The sequence below is a fragment of the Nomascus leucogenys genome, chromosome 15 (genome assembly GCF_006542625.1).
Source record: "Nomascus leucogenys isolate Asia chromosome 15, Asia_NLE_v1, whole genome shotgun sequence".
NCBI classification, from domain to species: domain Eukaryota; kingdom Metazoa; phylum Chordata; class Mammalia; order Primates; family Hylobatidae; genus Nomascus; species Nomascus leucogenys.
Genome location: NC_044395.1, coordinates 23,071,869 through 23,093,620, shown reverse-complemented (window position 1 = coordinate 23,093,620; position 21,752 = coordinate 23,071,869). Strand labels below are relative to the sequence as shown.

Here is a 21,752-nt window from a genome sequence, read left to right as displayed (position 1 = left end):
GAAGTGCCCCATGCAGGATGTGCCTCACAACAGACAGAACTAAAAAATAGGTGCTATAAATATACACTGGTCCTTTTCACTGGGGGTGGTTAAAAAAAAAAGGAAAATTCTTAATTTCCTCAGCAGTGGCCTCAGATTACATTACTTAAAAATGTGATGTCATCCAAATCTATCAATTGATAGAATTTTCTCCAAATATGTCCTATACAGTTGTAGTTTTGTCTGTTGATATCTTCACATGGAGGAGTCTAGAATTCAAAAAATAGCATGCTAAAACTAAACAAAAAAGCAATACAACCTTATAGTTACAGTTGGTTGTAAAGGAAATGAAAATTAGAGGCATCATTATAATAAAATTAGGTCACAGTTCCTCAAATGGTCACCTTTTTCCTGAGATAGCTCCAGGACAGGGTCCTAGTCCTGTGAAGTGCTTTAAAGAAGCTTAGTCTTGCTGGAGGTGAAAAGGACATGTGGGTTGGCAACTAGGCTGTGTTCATTTTCAGCACGAGGATTTCAACAAGAAGGTCTGCTAGGAGCTGCCAAACAGCTTTGGTGGAGAAGCCCATATGGCCTAAGAGAGGCTTGCTAGTTCTCAGATGCCAGGCCAGAGTGTGGAGAACAGCTTAACACAGCCATCCAGTACCAGGATTTTCAGTTCTTCCTGTAAGTTGGCTCTGCTCTTCTCCGGTCTAGTAAATAATTGAACAGAGGAAAAACAATGAGATGTGGAGCAATATATCTATCTGTGCTTTAGGGCCTTTCTCTGCCTAGCTGCAAGAAGTTTACATGCAGAACAGAGACACACACAAGGAGCAAATGTGACTTTGACTAGACTTTGACTAGACTTTGAAATAGACTTTGACTAGCCCAGAGCACCCAGATTCCAGTATTCATGTCAGAAGACCTTTATTACAAATGTTACAGGCAATGACTTGCAGGGAGTCAGGTCACTGGAATCAATAGTTAACAAGATGGTTGTCCTTTGGGGTCACAGGTGTGTTGCTAACCTCCACTTTTCTTCCTGATTTGCTTTGCTTTCCGGGGTTTGAGGATGGTGTAGTTTACATACACTGTATACTGATCTGACAGGAAGGGGACATAGAATGCCCGCAGCAGCTTTGAAGATCTGAAAAACAAGGATTAAAAAAAAGAATTTTATCACTTGGGAGAATTTACTAATGGTACTAAATGTGATTAAAATAAATAAACTAATCTGTAGTAAGGATTATATTTTATTCAAGTGGCACAGAAAAGCCTATTACTTCGGTACTACATCACGATAAAAGACTTAATCAAGGCCAAGTACCTTGTCATCTAAATGAAAATTTATTATTGTCCCTAATATGCCACAGTATATCCTTCAGAATAGCTCTAGATCTTCATTTTGCATTAGAATGTGTCATAGAAAAATTCCAGGTCAATCAAAGGACTGCTGTTGCTGAAATGAATTCTTAACACCAAAATGGCTTCTGCATCTAAGAAACTGTAGAGATGCCAAGTACTCAAATGACCTGGATTCCAGCTCTAAGTTTTCCTGGAGAGGGCAAGAAAACTACATCCTGGGTACCTGTGCATAGTGTTCCAGTATTGTCTAAGTCAAGGAAAGAGTCTACACACAAGTTCATGTTGTGACAACATGTCCCTGGTAAATTATATCTACTTATTACTGAAATATAAGAACTGAAAACCTAAATTTCTCATGCATTTCTGAAGAATGTGAAAAGTGCTTATACTTTTAAATATATTATCGGCCGGGTGCAGTGGCTCACACCTGTAATTCCAGCACTTTCGGAGGCCGAGGCAGGCAGATCATTTGAGGTCAGGAGTTCGAGACCAGCCAGACCAACATGGTGAAACTCTGTCTCTATTAAAAATACAAAAAAATTAGCCAGGCATGGTGGTGCATGCCTGTAATCCCAGCTACTTGGGAGGCTGAGACAGGAGAATTGCTTGAACTCGGGAGGTGGAGGTTGCAATGAACCGAGATCATGCCTCTGCACTCCAGCATGGGTGACAGAGCGAGATTCCATCTCAATAAAAATAAATTTTATTTTTTTTTATTATTTTATTTCTTTTAATGAGACGGAGTCTTGCTCTGTCACCCAGGCTGGAGTGCAGTGGTGCGATCTCAGCTCACTGCAAGCTCCGCCTCCCGGGTTCACGCCACTCTCCTGCCTCAGCCGCCTGAGTAGCTGGGATTACAGGCACCTGCCACCACGCCCGGCTAACTTTTTTGTATTTTTCAGTAGAGATGGGGTTTCACTGTGTTAGCCAGGATGGTCTTGATCTCCTGACCTCGTGATCCACCTGCCTCGGCCTCCCAAAGTGCTGGGATTACAGGCATAAGCCACTGCACCTGGCCGAAAAATAAATTTAAAAAAAAAAATAAAAATAAATATATGATTTAATCTGTTTGATAATCCTGTGAGAGAGTGGCATTATTATCCCTATTTTATAAAAGGGAAACTAAGGCTTCAACTTGCTCAGGGTTACACAGTAAGTGACAGAGGCCTCATTCAAATCCAGGTTTGATTCCAGAGTCTGCACTCTTAACCATTATGGTTTATCATGCATCCCAGGAATAGACTAACAGGATTTATCATTTCCTAGAAAAAGTTGTAGTGATAGTTTTAAATTCTGTATGGACTATTACTTCCTGACTCTGATTTCTGAGTCTGAAAATCAAAAGTTGGCCTAGTTACTGCCATCCTGAATGAGGTAGCTGAAGGTGTTCCACTGGCAGTCCTCTTCCAAATTCTAAACTTGTAAATGTCATGTCAACGTGGCATTTGTACTGGCAGCCTACCCTTGGGTTTGGCAGACTCCTACAATGCCTGCACACAATGACACTGTGCTTGGCATGCACGCCTCTTAGAGATTCTTCCCAATTAGGACGCTGGCAGTGCCCTGTGCTCTGTAAGATTCACTTCACTTCAACCGTGAACTCTATGAAGGGCTTTGATAGAGCAAGGAGGTTTGGAGAAGAGACATAATACAAAGCAAGGCTCCTGTAAAAAAAAATGAACAGGAAGAGGAAGCATCTACCCCAGTCAAGGAGAAGTTAATGGCCAGGCACTGTGGCTCAGGCCTGTAATCCCAATATTTTGAGAGGCTGAGGTGGGAGGATTGCTTGAGCCCAGGAGTTTGAGCCCAGCCTGGGCAACAAAGTGAGACCTGTGTTTACAAAAAATATTTAAAAATTAGCCTGGCAGGGTGGCATGCACCCACAGTCCCAGCTATTCTAAAGCCTGAGCTGGTAGTATGGCATGAGCCCATAAGCCCAGGAGGTTGAGGCTGCAGTGAGCTGTGATCATGCCACTGCACTCCAGCCTGGGTGACAGAGTGAGACATTGTCCAAAAAAAAAAAAAAAAAAAAGTTACTTTTCATCTACATTGCACAAATAAGGTGAAGGGTAAAGGGTAGAACAGAAAGATGCAAAATAGAGCAAACTCCTACAAGCTTTAGTAAAGAAAGTATAAAACTAACAAGTGTAATTTCCATTCTAGTTGACTGTACAATAAAAGCTTCATTAATATAGTCATTGTATATTTCTGGTCGACTCAGTCCTTGGTATAACCTCAGGGTCCAGTGGACCCAATTTTAGTTTCCAACTTTCTTTTTTTTTTTTTTTTCCAAGAGACAGGGTCTCACTATTTTGCCCAGGCTGGCCTTGAACTCCTGGGCTCAAGCAATCCTCCTGCCTCGGTCTCCCAAACTGTTGAGATTACAGGCGTGAGCCACCTCGCCTGTCCCAGGTTTTTACTTTCTTTTTGTAGCAATTCCCTACTATTTGGGAGGATTGGTAGTTCATAATTTTATTCTTTTTAGAGTCTTCCAAAGAACAAAGATAAATTATACTTATTTTTATTTATTTATTTTGAGACAGGGTCTCGCTCTGTTGCCCAAGCTAGAGTGCAGTGGCATGATCATAGTTCACTGCAGCCTTGACCTCCTGAGCTCAAGCAATCCTCCCACCTCAACTTCCTGAGTAGCTGGGCTACAGGTGTGCCTGGCTAACTTTTTATTTTTTGTAGAGATGGGGTTTCATTATGTTGTCCAGGCTGGCCTTGAACTCCTGGGCTCGAGCAATCCACTTGCCTCAGCCTCCCGAAGTGTTAGGATTATAGGCATGAGCCACAGTACCCAGCCTATAAAATAACTTAAAAATAGGTCGGACGGGGTGGCTCATGCCTGTAATCCCAGCACTTTGGGAGGCCGAGGCGGGTGGATCACGAGGTCAGGAGTTCAAGACCAGCCTGGCCAAGATGGTGAAACCCCGTCTCTACTAAAAGTACAAAAATTACAGCGCGCCTGTAATACCAGCTACTCAGGAGGCTGAGGTAGGAGAATCGCTTGAACCTGGGGGGTAGAAGTTGCAGTGAGCTGAGACTGTGCCACTGCACTCCAGCCTGGGTGACAGAGCGAGACTCTGTCTCAAAAAAAAAACAAAAAACAAACAAACAAAAAAACTTAAAAATATAGAAAACAAAGAGGGTCCATTGGACTGAGATAGTAAATGGTGACGACTATTTTCCTGGTAGGCTGATAGATTATGTTCAAAAAAATGATCATTTTCTGAAATTATCAGACAATGATCTTATTCTGATTCCACTCAGGAGTTAGAAAAAAAAATTTCCTGATCACTAGGTGTGAATGAAAGAGAAAAAAAAAAGAATAATAATAAAAAAACTATCTTGGTCTGCACAGGGGATATATCATCATCAAAAACACTGACTAGCAGCCGGGCGCGGTGGCTCACTTGAGGTCAGGAGCTCAAGACCAGCCTGGCCAACATGGTGAAACCCTGTCTCTACTAAAAATACAAAAATTAGGTGGGCATGGTGGCGGGTGCCTTTAATCTCAGCTACTCAGGTGGCTGAGGCAGGAGAATTGCTTGAACCTGGGAGATGGAGCTTGTAGTAAACCAAGATTGTGCCACTGCACTCCAGCCTGGGTGATGAGGCAAGACTCTGTCTCAAAAACAAAATAAAACAATAAAACACTGACTAGGCAGGTGTTGTGGTATGTTCCTGTAATCTTGGGTATATGCAAGAATTGCTTGGGCCCAGGAGTTCAAGGGCAACCTGGGCAAACACAGCAAAACCGCATTTCTGAAAAATAAAAAAAATTAAAAAATAAGTGGCTGGACTGAAATAGAAGAAGGACTACTATGCATTATTGTTGAGTTCAAAAGGCAAGCTAAAACAAAGGTAAAAAATAAAAGAGATTGGGAGAAAATGCAATATATGTACCAGACGATTTGCATCTAGACTATATAAACTGTTCCTGCGATCAGTAAGACAATTCAACAGGAAAAAATGACAAAAGATATGATTACAGAAGAGAAATGCAAATGGTTGACAAACATGAAAGAATGATCAGTCTTACCAGGAATCAGGGAAATGCAAGACTAGACACAATTTTCAATAATCAGGTTTGGAAAAGTTAAAAAGCCTGACAGTCTCAAACACTGATGAGGAATCAGGAAACAGATATTGCCAGTGAAAGTGTAAGCCTGCATAGCCACTTAGAAAGGCAGTTTTAGCAGTATCAATTAAAACAAAAATTATGCAGTCCCTATGATACAGCAGGGCACTTTTACTTTGTACTTTACACCATGTTATTTATTTATTTGCTTGTTTTACAAACAATCTACTTGGTTTTCCGTTTGCTATGATTAAAAATTTCAAATATATATAAAAGTAGATAGATTTATTACTTACAATAATGTTTTAAAACCAGTAGACAAATTTTTGAATAAAGGAAACCTTCGATTTTCAAAAACAAAAAGCAATCAAACAAAAAAAATCAATGTGCCTACTATATGTAAGCATTTGTGTGCTGCCTCTGAAGATATATAAGTCTCTCTTCTCAAAGGGCTAATAAGCTAATTGGGTACAAACAGATTATGAATGATACATCATCATAACTTAGCATATGGTAAATTCTAAACAGCTGACACAGAAGTTCAAAGTGATAATGCAAATATTCAAGGCGGGAGGTCAAATGCTGAGGGCTAGGTAGGTAGGTGTATAAACAGCATTTAATAAACATGTAGCACATCATTTCATTTTATTCATCCAATATTCCAAGGTACACTAAGCAGGAAAAGCAACTTGTCTAACCATAACCAAATCTACAGGCATCTCAGGTTAAATACTCTGTGCATTCAGCAGCAACTAGAGGTGGGCTGAATAAATCCCAAACTCTTTCTCATTGCCTACAAAGCCCTAGGAGATCTAGCCCTTGCCTGATTGTCCCACCTCACCTTGTGCGATCTTCCTCCCGGACCTCTACACTCCGGCCACACCAGCCCCCTTTCAGTTTTTCAAAAATACAAGCTCCTCCTACCTTAGAGCCTTTGCATATGCTGTTGCCTCAGCCAGGAACACCCTTCCACCCTATTTTTCTCATGACTGAGTCCATCTCATTTTCAAAGTCTCAGCTTAAAAGTTACCTCCTTTGGCCAGACATGGTGGCTCACGCCTGTAATCCCAGCACTTTGGGAGGCCAACGCAGATGAATCACTTGAGGTCAGGAGTTCGAGACCAGTCTGGCCAACATGGTGAAAACCCGTCTCTACTAAAAATACAAAATTAGCCAGCTGTGGTGGCGTGCACCTGTAATTCCAATTATTTGGGAGGCTGAGGCAGGAGAATCGCTTGAACCCGGGAAGTGGAGGTTGCAGTGAGCCAGGATTGTGTCACTGCACTCCAGCCTGGGTGACAGGGCGAGACTCCGTCTCAGGCAAAAAAAAACCTCCTTTGAGAGGTCTTCCAACAATCCTAGGAAACCCTAGGTTTCCACCCCTCACTTCTTTTCTCTCAGTGCACCTGTGTGTTTCTTCATTATACAACTCACAATTTGTATTATTTATTTGTTGGTTAACTAGTTTATTATCTGCCCTCCCCCACAAAACACACCCACATTCTAGGGGCCATGCCTGTTTTATCTGCCAACATGTGCCTGGCATATAGTAAATGCTGAAAAACAAATGTTGGATGGATGGAAGGAAGGATGAATGGATGGACTGCTGAAGAGAGCGAGACAGGGATATCACACAAATGAGATATGAGTTTAATTCAATATAGTTTAACTACAAGTGAATGAGCTCCACGTCAAGCAATGGGTTAAATGCCAGGAACACAATGATGGTTCCTCCTACTCTCAATGAGGAATTCAAAGTCCAAGTGAATTTGTGGTTTGGAATAACCATCTTGCTAAGGACAAACATGCTCTGACTTTGCTACATCATGAGATCCAAGAAACATCCTGATTTGCCAAGCTCCCTCAGTGCATAATCAATCACAAGAAATTCGGTATCAAATTCTAAATAATGTATTCAGGAAATAAGGAGGCATTTCTAGTTAAGCCAGAACACAAAACTACAAAAAAGGTGAGAATTACACAGAAGGAAAAGCTAAGAAGAATCTATTTAACATCAGAGTGTGGCACTGGAAAAAAATCCTTTAGAAGACAAACCTCCTTTTCTCCTGCAGATTCTGGTTGTGATCTTTAATAGCATTATCTATCTATAACACACAAAGCCACTAACTAATTTCCTCCAGAAGATGGAATCAGAAAGCAGCCAATATATGCTTAGGCCCATTCTCACCTCTAAGCTGGGATGGGAATACATTGTAATTTCTTTTTTTTTTCTTTTGAGACAGGATCTCACTCTTTGACCTGGGCTGGAGTGTAGTAGTGTGATCCCAGCTCACTGCAGCCTTGACCTCAAGGGTTCAAGTGATCCTCCCACCTTAGCCTCCTGAGTAGTTGGGACTAAGGTGTATGCCACCATTCCCAGCTAATTTTTTACTTTTTGTAGCGATGGGGTCATACTATGTTGCCCAGACTAGTCTCAAACTCCCGGGCTCAAGCAATCCTCCCACCTTGGCCTCCTGAAGTGCTAGGATTACAGGTATGAGTCACTGCACACGGCCTGTGATTTTTTTTTTTAACCAAAAGAACAAGCTGGCTTGAATTCTTCATTTCTAACATTCCAGCTGCTGTTCTAGATTATTTTATCATCAAAAGCTTTAATATACTAAGCATAACTGGGGCATTTTGAATTGTTATATTGTATTGTTATTGAAAAAAGGAAATCAAATTGGTAATTTGCCTTTATAAAAGGAAAGAGCAGGCCGGGCATGGTGGCTCACGCCTGTAATCCCAGCACTTTGGGAGGTTGAGGCGGGCGGATCACAAGGTCAGGAGAGCGAGACCATCCTGGCTAACACGGTGAAACCCTGTCTCTACTAAAAATACAAAAAATTAGCCGGGGATGGTGGCGGACGCCTGTAGTCCCAGCTACTTGGGAGGCTGAGGCAGGAGAATGGCGTGAATCCGGGAGGTGGAGCTTGCAGTGGGCCGAGGTCACGCCACTGCACTCCAGCCTGGGTGACGGAGTGAAACTCCAGCTCAAAAAAAAAAGGAAAGAGCAGTTGTGCACTGGAATGACATGTGCGTGCACACATTTATACACATGGAAACAAAGATCAGACTGATTCACAGACAACACTAATGCCTATCAAAACTCATACAATAATGTCTGTAATAAAGTGAAATGCCAAAGTACTGCCCTAGGGCAGCACAGGCAGCATGATTCAGGGAGACATAAATATGTGCCTCTATCATGGAAACTGAAATACTTCCCCTCCCAGTGAGAAAGTCACTCAAGTGATTCAAGGATGAAACAGATCTGGACAAAGCAATTGCCTGCACAGCATAATTAGCTCACAGCTCAGAATGTTTTCTAATTCAATTACCAGCCCTATTTATCAGGGCTGAGGAGCATTCGGCTGTGGAGATATAAATCTGCTCTTGCTGACGTCAATGAATGACTGGCTGCCAGTCCCTGATGTCACCAGTTCAGTAGGCACAAATGGAAATGCTGGGTCAATTTTTCACTTTAAAAAGAAAACATCCTAGTATCCAGGTTTTCTTTCTCTTTTAAAAGACAGGATCTTGCTCTGTTGCCCAGGCTGGAGTGCAGTGGCATGATCACAAGTCACTGCAGCCTCCACCTCCTGGGTTCAAGATCCTCCCTGATCTGTCTCCAGAGTAATGGGACTACAGGTATGTGCCACCACGCCCAGCTAATTTATTATCATTATTATTATTTATAGAGACAGAGTCTCACTATGTTGCCCAGGATGGTCTTAAAGCTTCAAGCAATCCTGTGGCCTCAGCCTCCCAAAATAGTGGGACTGCAGGCATGAGCCACCCACCATGCCTGGCCCACATCTTGTCCTGTCTTCTTTCTCCTCTCTTCTCTTCTCCTCTCCTCTCCTCTCTTCTCCTCTCCTCTCTTTCTTTGTTTCTTCTCTTCTCTGTCTGTCTGTCATCTATCTATCCTTCCATCCATCTATCCATCCCATCATCCATCCATCCATCCATCCATCCATCCATCCAAGCATTAATATCCCCTGTAAACCTGTAATCTAAGCCCACTGCCAGTTATCTTTCCAGCTGCAGCTTTTTCAAGCTAGTTTCTTTCTCTCTTGCATTTAGTTCACCTTTCAGTGAGAGATTTTCTATGACCTTTAGTGCAGTACTTGGCTTTTGCAGCTATCTTCAGAGAATCTCAGAATTCTTTCAAGACTTAGTGATAGTCAACCTATAGTTCCATATCAAGCAATTTAAGCACGTCTCAAAAAGCTAGTATGGAGCAAAAATGTGACTGTTATTTAAGAGTTTTTAACAGGAAATGCGGTGAGAGACATTATTCTAATGGTAACTAATGCAAGGGTGACTTACAACCCTGTTATCCAAAAGAGGAGTTCCATGCTGTATGTTATACTCCACTAGTCCCTTGAGGATGGAATTTTATCTAACTGCTCTATCTCTAGTTTTTAGGAAAGTGCCACAGAAAGTCCTCAATAAATAGTCTGTGAATGAATGAACGCCTATGTTCTGACTCTTAAACCAGAGCATCTGGTTTACCTCCCACCCTTCTTACAATATTCATCTTCCACAAGGAAAAGGAAATATCAAAAATAATCTAAAGTTATTTTTTCTGTTCTTTTCCTAAGCAATTCAATCCTAAAGCCATTACGTGGGGCAGAGCAAAGCAGAAGTCCAGAGTGGGGAGCTGGGGGGCTGTGGTGGCTCATGGGATGTCAGAGTGCAAGGGGGCATGGAAGGCATGTTGCTAAAGAAAATATACTGCAAAAGGTCCCATAATTGTATAATGGCAATATACCCCACAGGTGGCCGGTTACACAGAATTTGCTGAGTCAGCATTATCCATGTGGCCAGTATGATATCTTACTTTCAGTCGGCATGTTCAATAGACCCTTGATGTTCAATAAATATTCATGATTTTGACTATATGGAGCAACCTCCAAAAATCCATTATGTGTAACAACTAGCAAGTTTACTGAGGCACAAACTGGAATCGTGGCATCGTGAGACTAGTATACAGAGTGGATCATTCCACTGATTTGTGGCCTTGGCCAACATCTGGCATAACATCATAACCTTTTCATCAGTCACCTTTAGCAAATATTCAGAATGAGGAACTGGGGAAAAATGCTATTAGGCAACTGGCCATTTTCTGACCTCAGTCCCATCAAGGTTGCTGGAGAAATGCTCTTCACCAGTCTTTTTTCCCATCTGACAGCTACTTAGATATAAAGGTACTCTATGTCCCATTCATCAGTCCTGTGGAGAAGATGCCAATGTTCGAGAGAGTTTTCGTCCCTGCTCTTCGGACCCTCATTTGGGCTTCTTTTATGTGACAAATAGAAGGATTAGGGGTCACATCAGCAAATAATTCTGGCAAGCTTTACAGAGACGAAATAAACAATGAGTATGCCTTAAAATAATTCAATAATCTTTATTTTACCAAATAAGGGCATCAGAAGCTTCTGAAGAAAACCTTATACCATCTTTTTTCTATTTAATATAAATCCAGTTTTAAGAATGTGAAATACATAATCAATACATATTTTCTAAGACTCTATAATGTGCTAGGAGTTGTAGAGAATCAGCATGTAATGTGGTTCTAACTCTCAAGGAACTTGGAACAAAGACCTCTGACGATGTTGCCTGCTTAGGCTAAGCCAGCTAAAAGCAGTGGTGGTCCTAAAACATGTTATATGCTCTTCAAACCTGAGAGCCTCTATGGCATGGACTTAGAGAACAGATGGTCTGTAAATGGTTTCTTTCTAGAGAACTCATTTCACAACAATGGAAAGCAGACACTCTAAGCTTCAGAAAAATGAAAAAAGGTTTATTCTTCTTAAAATGTCAGCAGATCTTAATGATTAAGCAGCTGCATAATGGCAAAACACCATGTGTTTTGAAGCCAAATCTGGCCTGGGGCAGCTCTGCCAGACGAAGGGTCTCAAGAAAGTATTCTGAGAGAATACGAGGAGGAAAAGCCAAAAACTGATAGACAGTGAAAGAGAAAGTATAACAGAATAAAAGTTGATAAATACCAAAGTATAGAAACTCTGATCTCTTCTTCCTGTTTCTCAGTATTCTTGGCATCGCTGAGGAAGCTAAGGGCACCACCATGATTGACATACAGGGAAAAAACAAAAACACTTCAATTACTGCTTAGGAGGGAGAACTAATTCTACCCAAAGGATGGAAGCACCATCTGAAGCATGTCAAACAGTTGGCCTGCAACCAAATTCTGCCATGGAGTGGAGTCTCCCCTTCCACCTGGGTAATAAGAAGCTGCAGATGGAAAAAGCCTGCTGGACTACTGCATGTACCATATGCCTCTTCTGTAAGAAATCACCTTTAAAAAGAAAAGTTTCAAAGTTTATCCAGTTTGGATGGAGAATGGCATTACAAGATATGTAGTGGCTTTAAAGCATGTCCATACTTCTTTGACACTCCTCCCATCAACAGGGGAAGTCTAATTCTTTTCCCCTTGAGCATGAGCTATTCAACTGGCTTGCTGCCAACGAACAGAATGAGGAGGAAGTGGTACTGTATGACTTCCAAGGCTAGGTCATAAAAAACTATGCAGGTCTTGAGATGCTTACTCTTGGAAGTCAGCCACCATGCTATAAGGAAGCCCAAGCCACATAGAGAAGACACATAGGTGTTCTGGCTGACAGCCCCAGCTGAGATCTAGCCAAGAGCCAGCATCCAGACATATGAGTGAGAAAGCCACTCAGCTGCCTCCAGCCCCAGCCGCTATCTGATGGCTAATGCATTACAGATCCTGAGTAAGAACTGGCTAGTTGAGCCCATCAACTTCCAGAACCATGAGAAGAAACAATAATCAACTATTGTCATTTTACGCCACTAAGTATGGATGACTGTTACACAGCAATAGCTGGAACAAATGCTTCTGGCTAATTTGCCCTTTATAGTGATCATTCCAATGGTCTTATCTTCCACAGAGAAATAGTTCTGCTTATGCTGGAGCTAAGGGCTAGCTCCCTTCAACCAGATTACTCTCTACAACATAGGACAAAAATGAATATAAGTGCCATGGACTCTTTAGGCCTCAGAGCTGCTGGGTTCACCTCTTAGAGGCTAAAAGGAGAGCCATGGTCTTAGTAAAGTCCCCAGAACAGCTAAAGTTCAGTGGCCACTGAGAATCCTATGCTAGGCACTGAAAGAACATAATAAGCATATATGTTATCAGCACAGTCCCCAACTTGCTGCTGTAGAGGCCCTTTGACTAGAAAAGGCCCCTCTCCTGCCATACCAGCTAAAGGTTTCAACATCTAACTCCTTATTTGTATTTACTCTTCATCTGTAATTGCCTGGCCAACATGGTGAAACCCTGTCTCTATAAAAAACACAAAAATCAATTAGGCATGGTAGTCCATGCCTGTAGACCCACCTACTTGGGAGGCTGAGATGGGAGGATGGCTTGAGCCCGGGAGGTGGAGGTTGCAGTGAACAGAGATTGTGTCACTGCACTCTAGCCTGGGCAACAGAGCAAGACCCTGTCTCAAAAAGAAAAAAAAAAGAGAAAAATAAAATCTCACAATCCCCAAACTAAAGATGAAAGCAAAGCGAGCAAGACAAAAGGGACCTATAATGAAGGAGGAAACAGTGGGTGGAAAGTGGCTGTGCAAAGCACTGACAGGCCCTCCCAACTTGTTTCCGAAGCTACAAACAGGCCCTGTTGCTCATGAAGCCAACTCCAATATCCTGGAGAGGCATTTCCCACCAGACTCCCACAACCAAACATCTCTCAGCACACTTAGATAGGCACCCACCATTGAGCTGGTGATTTATTGCAACACTCTCCCTTCGCGCCTCTCTGGGGACTCTCAGAGTAGGCATTACATCTGCCCACTTGTCAGCTATTTTATTCATGTAGCAATTATATCATGCTTCAAAGAAAAAAAAATCTTTTATTTTAGAAAGTATGTAATATGAGATGGCCACAGTAACAAATGTGTCTAGTCTAAAAAGTGATATTGTCAAATAGTTTAGACTCCGTATCCTGAGAGTTTGATAAACCTTTATAAAATTAGCCAGAGAGACATGGCAAACTCAGGGAATGGAAGTTGCAGTTCTGGTACTAGCTGTGTGAGCAGGGACTAGAACATGGTGATTAAGATCTTATGCCTGGATCTTCTCTCAAACTAATGGGGTCCGGGGTTTGTAGGCCTCTCATAAGGCAAAGAAGCAGCCAATTAGGAAAAGAAGTGAATGAACATCTGGGCTGTCATTCTCCCAAATGGTCTAACACACTTAGCCTTATTTAGTAAGTACTTCTCCATCACTCCAACAATAAGGATGTTGCTTATCTTGCAACAATTTCAACAGGCTTCTTCATACATTCACAGACATGTGGAATTCCTAAATTTGCCCCAATCACAAAATTGTCCCAATCATCTTTAGGTTGCAACTCCCTGAAGTGGAAACTCCGGTTACATATAACTCACAGTATAATTTTTTTTGTTGTTTTGAGACAGTCTCGCTCTGTCACCAGGCTGGAATGCAGTGGCGTGATCTTGACTCACTGCAACCTCCACCTCCCGGGTTCAAGTGATTCTCCTGCTTCAGCCTCCCGAGTAGCTGGGACTACAGGCATGCACCACCACGCCCAGCTAATTTTTGTATTTTTAGTAGAGACGGGGTTTCACTATGGCCAGGATGGTCTCAATCTCTTCACCTCATGATCCGCTCACCTTGGCTTCCCAAAGTGCCGGGATTACAGGCGTGAGCCACCCTGCCCGGCTGATTCCTTTTTTTTTTTAAACAAACAAACAAACATGCTGGTACTGCCTTCAAACTACCCTGATTGTTTCTCTTTCAGATAGCTGAGGCCCAATCTAGGCTACAATAATAAGAATTGTCAGCAAGTTAAATAAGTAAACTATGGGCAAATCCACATAGTAAATGGACTGTGGAACAAAGAAAATATATCTATGTATCTTCTTTCTCCCATCCTGCTTTTTGGAACAAGTCTCTTTACTCGGGTCACATTAAAGCAAGATGACCATATATTTCAATTTATCCAGGACAGGACCCCTTTTACTTTCCAAAGACTTCTGATGTGGATGATACATTATAGATTACCTTACATAAAAGCAAATTCAAACCAGCCAAAGAGGTACATAGAACTTTTTGATGCTGACTTATGGGCCCCTCATCCAACAGGCATTTTATATCTTTCCACTTTTACTCATGATTTCTTCTTGAATTAAATACGTGATTCTTCCCTCCTTACCACCAGTACTTATTTAATCCTACTTTTCTTCAGCTCAAGCACCCCCTCCTTCAGGAAGCCTTCCAAGTGTACTCTAACCTCCACAGGTCCCTCCTTTCTTTAAAGTTCTAGCACACGATTTGGTGCCTCTATGGTCTTAACACTATTTTCAAGTTGTTTTCATATGTGTAGGTCTTCCTGCAAAAGTTGTAAGTTATTCAAGGCAAAAGCCTGTGTCTAATCACTTCCTTTATGTGCCTTAAAGAATCTAACTCTAGGCCGGGCGTGGTGGCTCACACCTATAATCCCAGCACTTTGGGAGGCTGAGGCAGACGGATCATGAGGTCAGGAGATTGAGACCATCCTGGCTAACATGGTAAAACCCTGTCTCTACTAAAAAATACAAAAAATTAGCCAGGTGTGGTGGCACGCACCTATAGTCCCAGCTACTCGAGAGGCTGAGGCAGGAGAATCACTTGAACCCAGGAGGCAGAGGTTGCAGTGAGCCAAGGTCGTGCCACTGCACTCCAGCCTGGGCGACAGAGCGAGACTCCATCTCAAAAAATAAAAAATAAAATAAAATAAAAAAGAATCTAACTCTACAACAAGGGCACACCAGATACTCAGTAAATACTCTCTGATCTCCAAACCTCCTAACCAGCTGACTAAAGAACATACCAGGAAGACTCCAGGTGTCTCCCCACTGCTCACTCCTCTTGCAACACCCTGTACTTTCCTCTTAAAACACATAACACATTTTGTAATTACCTATTGATTTGTGTGGCTATTTGTTTAAGGTCAGCCTCATCATTGTATCGTAAGGTCCAAGAGGACAGCGACCTGGTATGTACTGTTATTTATCCCTGTCTACCTATGATTTATCATAGTGCCTGGCAGTGTTCAATAAATATTTGCTAACTGGAGATGAGTGATGGGTGGACAGACAGACAATGGAAGAAAGAACAAATGATCTGAGAAAAATAAATGATAAAAAAAAGCAGGGTTAGATTTTAGGAACTTAAACATTTGAGAAATTAACCTACTTACATTTCTAAACAAATCATGTGGCTATGAGTCATGGGCCTATTAAAACCTTTTCCTTTTCTCAGAAAGAGCTAGAGAATAGTGTGGTGTGCAGCTCCATCTTATCTAGGGTCTAAGACCTAAGTGACCATTATATATGAATGGACCATTATTTCTCCTTAATATATAAATTGCTAAAGTACAAAAATCATTGTTTCAAGATGACAGAGGAACTTTAACTGCTCCAGTAAATAAGTGTGAAGGCATTTCAAGATTATGCTCACAAAAGCATTTCATGCATCACCTCAGCTCTGAGGCACACAGGCTCTGACAGTACAGTCTACCTTAATTGGCCCAAAGTCAGCAACATCATATGTCATGGTGCTGACAGACAGAAACTGCTGTGGCAAAATCGGCTGTAGCATCCTGCTGTTTTTGCAGTTAGACCAATATATACTAGAAAATGCTGAGGAAGATAAATGTAAAGAAAATCAGCATAATTCTGGAACCCTAGACAGCCTGCTAATTAATTAAAAGGCTTAACATTTCTATAATGTTTTAGAATGTAAACGGACTTTCATATATTCGATCTCATTTAATTCTTATAACAATCCCAGAAAATACATAAAATAGTTACTGTTTTACTGATATGGAAATTTTGGAATCAGAATGGTACGAACAGCGAGTGGCCAGGATTAAATTCACAGGTCTTCAAACCCCATGCTGTCTTCACTATACTTTACACATGAACTGTACCTCTTCGGCTCTTGACCCAAATGATTCTTTCTTTCTCAGCAGGTGGTTGTGAAAATCATGCCCTGAACACAATTTATGGGAAATGAAAATTCTCTGAAGGCATTCCCCTGTTACCAGGAAGGTTGTTTGAGATCTGCTGTCCCCTCAGAGCTGGGGATCTTTCCAGGCCCAGGTCTCATGTTGTCACAGTTTTCTCAAATAAAAAATGAAGGCACAATAGAGCCCTACCCCAAATACTACAACAAACAAGCAGCCAGGTACCAAAGAACACGTGTGATGCTCAGAACTTCCTACCATCACTGTTGCTTCTATCTCTCCAGCTGTCTCCTATTACTACTGCAGTTCTGGCAATGTTTTGAACACCCATCCATGATCCTACCACCTTTCACTGTTTCCCACTCTCCCAATACTTTCCCCCAACTTCCCTCCTTACCAACTTAAGGTCATGGTCGCTCATTAGATCACTTCCCTGCAGAAACCTTCGGCTCCCTTGTTCCTTCAGGCTGTGTTGAACTTTCTTAACTAAAGCCCAAGCCCCTACACAAAGATGTGTGGAGAAGGTTCATAGCAGCATTATTCTGAATAGTCAAAAAGTATAAACAATTGAAATGTCCATCAGTTAGTGAAGGATTAAACAATGGAACAGTATTCAGCAATAAAAACAGACAACTACTGATAAATGCTATAACATGAATGAACCTCAAAAACAGGCTGAGTGAAAGAAGCCAGACACTAAACTCCACATATGATTCCACTTATATGAAATGTCCAGAAAAGGCAATCTATAGAAGCAGAGAATAGATCAGCGGGATGCCCGGAGACGGCAGTGGGAATGAGGTATCTCACTGGGGTGATAAAAATGTTTTAAAATTGAACTGTGGCAATGGTTATACAACTTGGTAACTTTAGTAATAATCATTTAATTGTATACTTTAAATGGATGAACTGGATGGTATGTAAATTATACTACAATAAAGTTAAAAAGAAAAAAAACACCCCAGTTAAATTTACCTGTTTTGTGCCTCACAGTGAAGCTGTAACTATACATAAGTGAAGAAGAGAAAAAGCAACTACATGGCCCCGTTTAACGCTCCAACGGGTTCTGGATCCTGTCTTCCAATCACACTATATTCCTCTAGCTTCTGTGTCTCTCGCTCTCCTCAATTATTTCACACCTTCTTTCTCCTCAAATCTCTTATCACCTCATCCCTTAAGCTCCTTTCTCAGCTGATAATCCCACTTCCTACTTCACTGAGAAAGGCAAGGCCATCAGAAGAAAATGTCCAGATTCCTACCATCACACTCCCCAAAATGCAATACTTCAGTATAAATTTAGCAACATTCATGGATAGGATGACTCAGTATTGTCAAGATGTCAGTTCTTCCCAATTTGATCTATAGATTAAATAAAATCTCAATCAAAATCCCAGCAAGTTATTTTGTGGATGTTGACAAACTGATTCCAAAGTTTATATGGAGAGGCAAAAGACCCAGAATCCACAAAATAATATTGAAGAAGAACAAAGTTGGCCAGGCGCAGTGGCTTATGCCTGTAATCTTTGGGAGGCCGAGGTGGGAGGATCACTTGAGGTCAGGAGTTCGAGACCAGCCTGGCCAACATTGTGAAACTCCATCTCCACTAAAAAAACAATAGCCAGGCATGGTGGTACGTGCCTATAATCCTGGCTACTTGGGTGGCTGAGGCAGGAGAATCGTTTGAACCCGGGAGGCAGAGGTTGCAACAAGCCAAGATCACGGCACTGCACTCCAACCTGGGTGACAGAGTAAGACTCCATCTCGGGGAAAAAAAAAAAAGAACAAAGCTGGGGGATTGACACTACCCAACTGCAAGACTTACTATAAAGCTACAATAATCAAGACAGTGTGGTACTGGAGAAAGAAAAGACAAATAGGTCAGTGGAACAGAATAGAGAGCCCAGAAATAGATCCACATAAATACAGTTAACTATAAATCTCTGACAAAGGCACAAAGGCAACACAATAAAAAACAGATAGTCTTTTCAACAAACGGTGCTGGAACAACCATGCATCCTCATGCAAAAAACAATTAATTCAGACACAGATCTTACACACTCCACAAAAATTAACTCAAAACAGGCCATTGACCTAAATGTAAAAAGTAAAAGTATAGGCTGGGCATGGTGGCTCACGCCTGTAATCTCAGCACTTTGGGAGAGCAAGGCAGGTGGATCACTTGCGGTCAGGAGTTCCAGACCAGCCTGGCCAACATGGCGAAACCCCGTCTCTACTAAAAATACAAAAATGAGCTAGGCATGGTGGTGGGCGCCTGTAATCCCAGCTACTCGGGAGGCTGAGGCAGCAGAATCGCTTGAACCCGGGAGGTGGAGGTTGCAGTGAGTTCAGAGTGTGCCACTGCACTCCAGCCTGGATGATAGAGCAAGACTCTGTCTCAAAACAAACAAACAAACAAAACAACAACAACAACAAAAGTGAAAGTATAAAACTCCTGGAAGATTATATAGGAGAAAATCTAAATGAACTTGGGTTTGGCAATGACTTTTTAGATACAACACCAAAGGCATGATTTATGAAAAAAGAATTGAGAAGATGGACTTCATTAAAATAAAATCTGCTCTGTGAAAGACACTGTCAACAGTGAGAAGACAAGCCACAGACTGGGAGAAAATACTTGCAAAAGACATATCAAATAAAGGACTGTTATCCAAAATATACAGGGAACTCTTAAAACTCAACAATAAGACTGGGTGTGGTGGCTCATGCCTGTAATCCGAGCGCTTTCAGGGGCTGAGGCGAGAGAACTACTTGAGCCCAGGAGTTAGAGGTTACAGTTAGCTATGACTACACCACTGTACTCCGGCTTGGGTGACAGAGCAAGACCCTGTCTCAAAAACAAACAAAAAACCCAACACTAAGAAAACGAACAATCTGATTAAAAAATGCCCAAAGACTTAATAAACACCTCACTGAAGAAGATACTCAGATGGCAAATAAGCATATGAAAAGATGCTCTGCATCATATTAGAGAAATGTAAATTAAAACAACAATGAAATACCACTACACACCCATTAGAATGGCCAAAATTCAAAACACTGATAATCCCAAATGGCTGCAAGGATGTGGAGCAACAGGAACTCATTCATTCATTGCTGGTAGGAATGCAAAATGATACAGCCACTTTGGAAGACAATCTGGCAGCTTCTTGCAAAACTAAACAGACTCTTACCATACAATCCAGCAATCATACGCCTTGGTATTACCCAAAGGAGGTGAAAACTTATGTCCACACAAAAACCTGCACGGGGATGTTTATAGCAGCCTTATTAATAATTGCTGTTATGGGCTGTTTGTGTCCCCTCGAAATTCATATGTTGAAGTCTAATCACTCACCTATGTGATGGTATTTGGAGGTGGGCCTTTGGGAGGGAATTAGGTCATAAGAGTGGAGCACTCAAGAATGGGATTAATATCCTTATAAGAAGAGGCTAGAGAGCTAGCTTGTCTTCTTGCAGCCATATGAGGATACAAGTCAGCTGTCTGCAGCCAGAAAGATGGCCTTTACCAGAACTTGACTATACTGGCACCGTCATCTTGGTCTTCCAGCCTTCAAAACTGTGAGAAGTAAATGTTTGTTGTTTAAGCCACCCAGTTTATGGTCACTTGTTATAGCAGTCTGAACTAGGACCACTGTCAAAACTTGGAAGCAACCAAAGATGTCCTTCAGTAGGTGAATAAACTGTGGTACATCCAGATAATGGAATATTATTCAGAGTTCAAAAGAAATAAGCTATTAAGCCATGAGAAGACTCAGAAGAAACTTAAATGCAGCTTGCTAAGTGAAAGAACTCAATATGAAAAGCCTATATGCTGTATGATTTAAGCTATATGACATTCTGGAAACGGCAAAACTATGAAGACAGTAAAAAGATTAGTGGTTGTCCGGGAATGCAGTGGGGGAGAACAGAACATGGAGGTTGAGCACAGAGTTTCGGAGCAGTGAAACTATTTCATATGAAACGGTAATGGGAGACACACGACATTATGCCATAGAACTGTATAACACCAAGAGTGAACCCTAATGTAAACTGTGGGCTTTGGATGATAATGATGTGTCAATGTAGGTTCATCCATTGCTTGTTGTTGTTGCTGCTGCTGTTTTGAGACAAGGTCTCGCTCTGTCGCCCAGGTTGGAGTTGGAGTACAGTGGTGCGATCTTGGCTCACTGTGACCTCCGCCTCCCAGGTTCAAGCAATTCTCATGTCTCAGCCTCCTGTGTAGCTGGGACTATACGTGCGCACCACCATACCCAGCTAATCTTTTTTCGTATTTTTACTAGAGACAGGGTTTCGCTATGTTGGCCAGGCTGGTCTCGAACTCCTGGCCTCAAGTGATCCACTTGCCTCGGCCTCCCAAAGTGCTGGGATTACAGGTGTGAGCCACCGCGTCTGGCCACACTAAAAATTTTTTTTAAAAAGATACAAAATCTCTAGTTATCACTTTTCCTGACACCCACCACCAGATATAGCCCTATCTCCCTGCCTCCCTGTATAGCAAAACTCTTTCAAAAGACTTGTCCATATTTGCTATACCAATTCTTCTACTATTCTCACTTCAACCTTTCTAATCAATTTCCAGCCCCTACACCCCCACCCACTTCACCCAAATTGCCTTTACCAGTTGCCAAATCTAACAGACAATTGTTATTCTTCATTTACTTGATTTATCAACAGCTTCTGACACAGGTGACCACTCCTTCCTCCTGAAAACATTTTCTTCCCTTAGCTTCCAGGGTACTCTCCTCTCCTGGGTTTCCTACTACTTTACTGATGATCACCCTCAGTCACCTTTGCTGGTTCCTCCTCTTCTCCCTAATCTCTACACACTGGAGTTTCCCTGGCCTCATCTCGTCCCTAACTTCATTCTCTCCTTTGGTGATCTTATCCAGTCTCATGTTTTTAAAAAATACCATCTAAATGCCAATAGTTCTAAATGAGTCTAAGTCTCTAGCTCAGACTTCCCCCTTGAACTCTAGACTGTACACCTAGCTGCCTGTTCAATAATTCTATTTGCCTGGCAACTGACCAGTTAAGTTTGACTGATATCGAACTTAACCAAAGCTTATCTCTCACTGTACCCCTAAAACTGTAAAATCTGTTCTACTTGCAGTCTCTCCCATCTCAGTTAATAGCAATTTCATTTTTCCAGTTGCTTGGATCAAAATCCCTAGGATCATCTTTGACTCCTTTCTTTCACACCTCAAATTCAGTGCATTTCTCTATATCCTCAGCATAACCACCTCTCACTATCTCCATTGCCTTCTCTCTGATCTGAAG

General features: G+C 41.8%; 1 protein-coding gene across 5 annotated transcripts in view; it reads right to left on the bottom strand.

The window, feature by feature from the left end:
• Window positions 1-383: 383 nt before the first annotated feature.
• The window catches only part of ALG9 (ALG9 alpha-1,2-mannosyltransferase), an 86,847-nt gene continuing 65,478 nt past the window's right edge, over window positions 384-21,752 (bottom strand). For 3 of the 5 annotated variants that reach the window (XM_030829691.1, XM_003253128.4, XM_030829692.1), the window contains exons 15-16: window positions 1,008-1,126; window positions 384-689 (exon numbers count right to left, since the gene is read on the bottom strand). In XM_030829691.1, coding sequence (XP_030685551.1) covers window positions 652-689; window positions 1,008-1,126 — 157 coding nt within the window. In that variant the 3' untranslated portion in view covers window positions 384-651. Of the gene's footprint in view, window positions 690-881; window positions 1,127-21,752 lie in introns of those variants that run through there. The other 2 variants (XM_030829693.1, XM_003253126.3) reach the window with 1 other exon arrangement.